The following is a 7,946-nucleotide window of genomic DNA, read 5'->3' on the forward strand; positions in this document are numbered from 1 at the left end:
CACACAAATGGTCCTTTTGTTCGATTAATTCCGTCGATATATATCTGGCGCGTTTCATCCAGAAAAACACAGATTCCAACTTGCGCAACGTCACTACAAAATATATCAAAAGTTACATGTAAACTTTACCAAAACATTTCAAACTACTTTTGTAATACAACGTTGGGTATTTTTAAACGTTTAAATAAGCGATCAATTTGAAGACGGGATGATCTGTGTTCAATACAAAAAGAAAACAAACTGACGCAACTTTTTTGGTAATGTGCCTCTCTCAAACAATTTACTTCAAGTGACCCTCATTTACGATGGCCGTACTTCTTCATTACACAAAGGAATAACCTCAACCAATTTCCAAAGACTGGTGACATCCAGTGGAAGCGGTAGGAACTGCAAACAAGGCCCTTAGAAATCTGGTGTCCCAATGAAAACTCATTGAAAAGACAGTGACCTCAAAAAAATAAAGATTCTGAATGGTTTGTCCTCTGGGTTTTGCCTGCTACATAAGTTCTGTAATACTCACAGACATCATTCAAACCGTTTTAGAAACTTCAGAGTGTGTTCTATCCAAATCTACTAATAAAATGCGTATCTTATATTCTGGGGAGGAGTAGCAGGCAGTTGAATTTGGGCATGCTATTTATCCAAAAGTGAAAATGCTGCCCCCTACCCCGAAGAAGTTAACTGCCTTGTTCAGGGGCAGAACGACAGATTTTTACCTTGTCAGCTCAGGGATTCAATCTTGCAACCTTACGGTTAACTAGTCCAACGCTCTAACCACCTGCCTCACTAGGGGCCTGCCTGTTACGTGAATGCAGTAAGAAGCCAAGGTAAGTTSCTAGCTAGCATTAAACTTAATCAATCATAATCACTAGTTATAACTACACATGGTTGATGATATTACTAGTTTATCTAGTGTGTCCTGCGTTGCATATAATCGATGCAGTGCGCATTCGCGAAAAAGGACTCGTTGCTCCAACGTGTACCTAACCATAAACATCAATGCCTTTCTTAAAATCAATACACAAGTATATATTTTTACACCTGCATATTTAGCTAAAAGAAATCCAGGTTAGCAGGCAATATTAACCAGGTGAAATTGTGTCACTTCTCTTGCGTTCATTGCACGCAGAGTCAGGCTATATGCAACAATTTGGGCCGCCTGGCTCATTGCGAACTAATTTGCCAGGATTTTACGTAATTATGACATAACATTGAAGGTTGTGCAATGTAACAGGAATATTTAGACTGATGGATGCCACCCGTTAGATAAAATACGMAACGGTTCCGTATTTTATGTATAAATGTTTTGTTTTCCAGATGATAGTTTTCGGATTTGACCATATTAATGACCTAAGGCTCATATTTCTGTGTTATTATGTTATAACTAAGTCTATGATTTGATAGAGCAGTCTGACTGAGCGATGGTGGGCACCAGCAGGCTCATAAGCATTCATTCAAACAGCACTTTCGTGCGTTTTGCCAGCAGCTCTGCTGTTTATGACTTCAAGCCTATCAACTCCCGAGATTAGGCTGGTGTAACCGAAGTGAAATGGCTAGCTAGTTAGCGAGGTGCGCGCTAATAGCGTTTCAAACGTCACTCGCMCTGAGACTTGGAGTYGTTYTTRCCCTTGCTCTGCATGGGTAACGCTGCTTCAAGGGTGGCTGTTGTCMTTGTGTTCCTTGTTCGAGCCCAGGGAGGAGCGAGGAGAGAGACGGAAGCTATACTGTTAACCTGGCAATACTAAAGTGCCTATAAGAACATCCAATAGTCAAAGGTATATGAAATACAAATGGTATAGAGAGAAATAGTCCTATAATAACTACAACCTAAAACTGCTTACCTGGGAATATTGAAGACTCATGTTGAAAGGAATCACCAGCTTTCATATGTTTTCATGTTCTGAGCAAGGAACTTAAACGTTAGCTTTCTTACATGGCACATATTGCACTTTTACTTTCTTCTCCAACACTTTGTTTTTGCATTATTTAAACCAAATTGAACATGTTTCATTATTTATTTGAGGCTAAATTGATTTTATTGATGTATTATATTAAGTTAAAATAAGTGTTCATTCAGTATTGTTGTAATTGTCATTATTACAAATACATTTTAAAAATCGGCCGATTAATCGGTATCTGCTTTTTTTGTCCTCCAATAATCGGTATCGGTATCGACGTTGAAAAATCATAATCGGTCGACCTCTAATGAGTAGGACAGCTTGATAAGATGAGTAGGTTAGCTTGATAAGATGAGTAGGTTAGCTTGATAAGATGAGTAGGTTAGCTTGATAAGATGAGTAGGTTAGCTTGATAAGATGAGTAGGACTTGAAGACATGATGCTGTTGTAGGCTGTTTCCTGGGTTTTCCTCTCGGGTGAACTTCAGTTTATGTCAGTCAGTTTATGTTAGTGTTTCTCCTATATTTAAAAAAATAAATTAAAATTAAAATAAAAAACTGCCGGGATGCGCTTTTAAAGGGATATGGTGAGATTTTGCCAATTAAGTCATGACCTCATGGACACCATTTTTCTCTGTGTGCAGTTAGGAGGTTGCTAACGAGCGTCAGCGCTGTTTCTAACTAGCGCACTGACTGGAGGTCTATGGGAATAGCTAGCTATGCTAGACTCAAGTCATTGCGCTAACACTAACTTCGAACTGCACGCAGAGCCATGCAAAAATCTCACATTATCCTTTTAAGATAAGTTACAATGTATATAAGTAAACAGAGAGAGCAGTGGCGCGGCTGAGCGCCACGAGCACACAGCCACCGCTTGCTCCTCATAATCTCCCTACAGTGCAGAGGCGACCATCAGTTATATTTCAGTTGGTGGCAACATAATTAAATGTTCATGCATTTTGGAGTAGAATGTCCTTTTAAAAAGTCACCAAAAGTGGCCTTCTCACAGTCATTCTACAACAACACTCCTGCTCTGACTAAAATCTTCCGTCATATGTGATACCACACTCCATTCCTCCTCTGCAGGGACAATAGTTTATTTTCTATTATATGAATATGACCTATAAACCCTTGCCAAGTATGCAATGGGACTGATGCGTTGTTACAGTGATGTACAATCTGCTATTAAAAGTATGCTGATCTTTTCATTAACTCAAATATATACCTTTTTCCCCCCTCTCCTGTTMTTCTATTCCCCTGCTCCAGGCAGACGGTCAGTGGCAGTGTGAGTGGCAGTAGTTACTCTGGCTCCAGCTCTCGCTCAAGATCTCGTTCCTCCTCTGCATCCATCTCACCTTCCGGATCCAAGAAGTCCAGGTAGAAAAAACAGATCCTACTTCCACTGCTGGGTAAATGCAGTGGTGGAAAAGTACCCAATTGTCATACTTGAGTAAAAGTAAAGATACCTTAATAGAAGTAAAAGTGAAWGTCACCCACTAAAATACTACTTGCGTAAAAGTCTAAAAGTAATTGCTAAAATATACTCAAATTCCTTATATTGGGAATGGGGTGGCAGGTAGCCTAGTGGTTAGAGCGTTGGGCCAGGTTGCTGGATCGAATCCCTGAGCTGACAAGGTAAACATCTGTTGTTCTGCCACAGAACAAGGCAGTTAACCCACTGTTCCCTGGTAGGCCGTCATTGTAAATAAGAATTTGTTCTTAACTGACTTGCCTAGTTAAATAAAGGWAAAACATTTTTATATTAAGCAAACCACGGATAGCCKGTGGCACACCAACACTCAATCATAATTTACAAACGAAGCAAGTGTGTGCTTTGCTAATCATTCAAAATATACCGAGTACTTTTGGATGTCAGGGGAAAATGTKAAAATAAAATTTGCTTTAGGAATGTAGTAATGTAAAAGTTGTCAAATTTAAATAGTCAAGTACAGATACTTTCAAATATTTTTACTTAAGTACTTTACACCTCAGGATAAATGAGCATTGCACTGGTTTACACACAAATACAGAATAAACTACAACGTAACGTCTGAGGAAGTGATGTTGAACGGGTATTCCTTTGAGCAGGTAGTCTTATCCGCCCACAGCTTAATTATTAGGATATTGGTAATCCTCCAAATCGACAAGATGTGGATATGATTGTTACTTGGTTTCTTTTCAAACCACACTGAACAAACTACATATAGAAAGCCAGATATGACTGCTTTAAAAGCTGGCAATAATGGTGTTTAGTAAAGCACTTTGAAACGGACATGTATTGAATCCTTTCTCTCTTCTTGCTATGTATCCACTGGTCYACTTTGTAGAAAATCCAGGTACTARGTCAATTTTATCAGCCTTTTCTTTTCCCTTTACACCTGCTTTTCTTCATTCATCTTAACTGTAATTCATTTGTTTGATATCTTCTCCATGTTGCCCCACCATTCACTCATTTGTTACTCTCTGTACGTGTGTGTTGTAATCATAACTTTTTTCTCATTCTATAATATATATATTTTTACTGTGATGTATGAGTTAAACTACGTGTAAACAATGTGTTTTTGTGGAGCAGCACTGAGTCTCTTTCCCTGTGTTCTGTGTGGTCTCTGTGCAGGTCTCTGAGTGTGAGCAGTGTGTCTAGCGTGTCCTCGGCCTCCAGCAGCAGCTCTGTGAGGAGCGCTGACTCAGATGACATGTACGCCGACCTGGCCAGCCCTGTGTCGTCAGCCAGCTCCCGCTCCCCAACCCCAGGACACCCCCATGCCCGCAAGGAGAAGGGCCCACCACGGGACAGGGGCCCCAACAAGGACAAAGGTAGTGGTCAGGCTTTTGTTATAGGCTTTTGTTACAGAGTGACTCTTGACTCACTCTGTATTGTGTTTAGGTTGGTGTGACACAGCTATAACAGAATCGCAGCATTTAGTGGTTGTTGGTGACATACGTAGTGCTCTCCACACAGGGAAGCCCACTAAGAAAGATGAGCCCCATCCCCCCAGGGAGGACCGGAGGAAGATGGATCCCTCAGGCCTCCCTCCCAGAAACACTCACGGTCCCATGCCCAGGTCTGGGCCTGGCAGCAGGGGCCATGGTCCTGGTGGCCACCCCATGCACCCGCCGCACGGACCGCCCATGGGTCCCCCTGGAGGTTACGGCCAGCACAAAGACATCAAACTCACGCTCCTCAACAAGGTGACTAGTACTGGATTACTGTTGGAAGTCAACTTCTCTTACCCCAACCCAGGTAGACTACAAGTGATGAGTCTTTGAAGTTCTCTGAAGAATATGTAGATACGAGTTACACTAATATCACACCCTGTGACACTGATGTCATTACGGGGTTTTGACTTTGGGGAAGGACAGTCAGTGTCTGACTTCCTCATACTCTTGTGATGTTATCAGTGAGACTGAATAAGTAGATATATTATTATCAAGCCTCTGTATACAATACTTTTGTATTCTCTAACATTTACTCTCGGTTAACTGATGTACAAACATTATTTGAATACCACCATTGAAGATGTGATTTGATCTCAATTTAATCTACTCCATTTTGCATTTGTTGAATGTCTGACGAACCACGGCTCTCTCTCACTCTGTAGCAGCAGGCAGAGCGGGGTAACAGGAAGCGATACATGCCTTCAGACAAGGACAGGCCGACCTCTCCCCTCAGCAAGAGGATAGCAATGTCTCCTGAGAGAGGTGAGGGCCTCAAACTGTCCAGAAAAGTCAGGGATGKATGTGTTCTTCCCAAGGAAATCACACACACAAACATGCACACACACATACACACACAAATATGTGGTTCAGTTAACCCAAATGTGGAAATCCAACACCAGAGAAACCTCACAATAGGCTGCATTCTCTATGATCTGTCCACACGTCCCTGTGGTATTGTTGGTAATCAACTTCCCCTCAATGTCCTGCAGGTCGTGGTGACAGGAGGATGCCTGGACGGCCCCCACTCTCTCCTAGAATGGACCGGCCCAGAGGCCAGGGCCCTCGTCCCATGCCCCCACTGGGAGAAAGGTAGGTGCCCTCTGTACTGCTTCTCACCCCAGATCACACACACGACCCCAACCTGCCACCTCTTTGTTGGTGCTGCCCTTCTCCACTGCAGTAGTGATGTGATTTTAAGATGTAAGAGCAACCACAAGCCTTTGTTTTGAATGTAGAACAAGTCACGAAAGTGGAATCCCAGAAGTATATGATATTTAAGCAATAAGGCCCGAGGGGGTGTGGTACATGGCAAATATACCACGGCTAAGGGCTATTCTTATGCATGACGCAGCGTGCCTGGACACAGCCCTTAGCCGTGGTATATTGGCCATAAGCCACAAACTCCAGAGGTGCCTTATTGCTATTATAAACTGTTTACCCACGTAATTAGAGCAGTAAGAATTTATATTTTGTCATACAAATGGTCTGATTTGACAAATCAATACTTGTTTTATGTTCAAGTGTGTAAGGAGGGCAACAGTGAACCTGACACAATGCTGTAAAGCTAAAGAGACTTACTTAGTTGGAAATCGAGTGGCCAATCAGCATTCAGGGCTCAAACCACCCAGTTTATAAACACCAATAATACACAGGGCATGTGACCATGGTGCCACACCATGTAGAAAACTCACACAATGTGAGCCAAATCTACAGGTATCGTCTCTACCCTGGTAGATGTATCCCCATGATAACCCTATTAAATTGTCATAGGCATGTGGCTCTAAACCCAATCTTGTGATTTCCCTTTTTAGAAAACGTCCTTTGTCCCCACCACCCAAGTCGTCTGGGAAAGGTCCYGGGGGGTTGTCATCGGGCTCAGGCAAGCAGCCCCCAGGCGGCCCGGGCTCAGGCAAGCCTAGCAGCACACTGTCCCGCCGTGAGGAGCTGCTGAAACAGCTTAAAGCTGTGGAGGACGCCATCGCCCGCAAGAGGGCCAAGATCCCTGGGAAATAACCCTCACCCTGCTCGCCCGCCTGTCTGCCCAAGTCACGCAGGCAACATCAAGCATCAAGGGACATAAAATCACCAATCCCATTCATGACGCCTAGCGTTCTTTGGAGATTTTTAAAAGGTTTCTGTCCCAAAATGTAAAGGCTATTGTGTAATTGTTCCTCAACAAAATGGCCACCAAAACATTTTTGCTTGTTTGCCCTCAGAGAGAGGTTGTCTTGATGATTTTACAGTACTGAATAAATTTAGTAGCAGGGTGTCATTGTTGCTCTCTCTTGTCTGTTTAATGAGAAAGGAGAATCTTGACATTGTCTCAATGATAAGGTGAATTTATATACTTTTGATCCACTCTGTCTGCCCCTTTTACTGTCTCATATCTCTCATGTCTTATTTTTATTCAATTTTATGTTGTTATTTTGGGGTTGGAGTTGGTCTTGCCCTGTTCGATTCTAAAAATCCTGGAAACCGCTTCTAGGCTCCCAACTGGTTCTCTGTACAAACATTTAGCATCTGTATTCATTCAGACAGAAACATTGAACACGCTCAAAGGACCTCTTGTTCATGGTGGTCACATCTTAACCAATTACTTTTCCTCTTCTAGGTCTGCATTGTGTTATCGTATTTTACATACTGTTTTCAATCATAGTGAGCATATGACAAGCACCCTTTTTTTTCTCTCTAGTATATGATTAAAGAGAACAAATTGACAAATTGCTTTTTTTCTCCAGCTCTTCTCAAGTGATAAACTGTTTTATTTGTCCCACATTTTTAGTTGACACAGGAGTGTATGTTTGTGCTTTTGTGACAAAAGGCTTCTAAATAAACTATTTTGATAAAGCACAACCATCTGAGCCTTTTCCTTCTCTCCACACTCTRACTCTGCTACGTTTCCACGATCCTACATGACTTCGATGAATCAATTCTTCAATCGCTTGTTTCATATTGTTTCTCACAAGAGATGGAGCTTCATGTACTGCATGTTAACATACATTTTTACTAGCAAATATAATTAAGACACCTGGACAGTCTCGTCATGATTACTGCAGATTGTATGCATGTCAATGGGCAGGACACAATGTGGTGCTTTCAAGGGTGGGGCAAG

At 42.1% G+C, this 7,946-nt stretch overlaps 1 protein-coding gene across 1 annotated transcript in view; it reads left to right on the forward strand.

The window, feature by feature from the left end:
• Nucleotides 1-7,687, forward strand: part of zc3h18 (zinc finger CCCH-type containing 18) — a 31,871-nt gene extending 24,184 nt beyond the window's left edge. Inside the window, exons 18-23 of the mRNA XM_070443020.1 lie at nucleotides 3,164-3,274; nucleotides 4,512-4,711; nucleotides 4,857-5,086; nucleotides 5,497-5,596; nucleotides 5,824-5,923; nucleotides 6,646-7,687. Of these exons, the coding sequence (XP_070299121.1) occupies nucleotides 3,164-3,274; nucleotides 4,512-4,711; nucleotides 4,857-5,086; nucleotides 5,497-5,596; nucleotides 5,824-5,923; nucleotides 6,646-6,847 (943 nt within the window). The 3' untranslated portion in view covers nucleotides 6,848-7,687. The remainder of the gene's footprint in view (nucleotides 1-3,163; nucleotides 3,275-4,511; nucleotides 4,712-4,856; nucleotides 5,087-5,496; nucleotides 5,597-5,823; nucleotides 5,924-6,645) is intronic.
• Nucleotides 7,688-7,946: the final 259 nt, after the last annotated feature.

Source organism: Salvelinus sp. IW2-2015, linkage group LG4q.1:29 (assembly GCF_002910315.2).
Source record: "Salvelinus sp. IW2-2015 linkage group LG4q.1:29, ASM291031v2, whole genome shotgun sequence".
Taxonomy (NCBI): Eukaryota; Metazoa; Chordata; class Actinopteri; order Salmoniformes; family Salmonidae; genus Salvelinus; species Salvelinus sp. IW2-2015.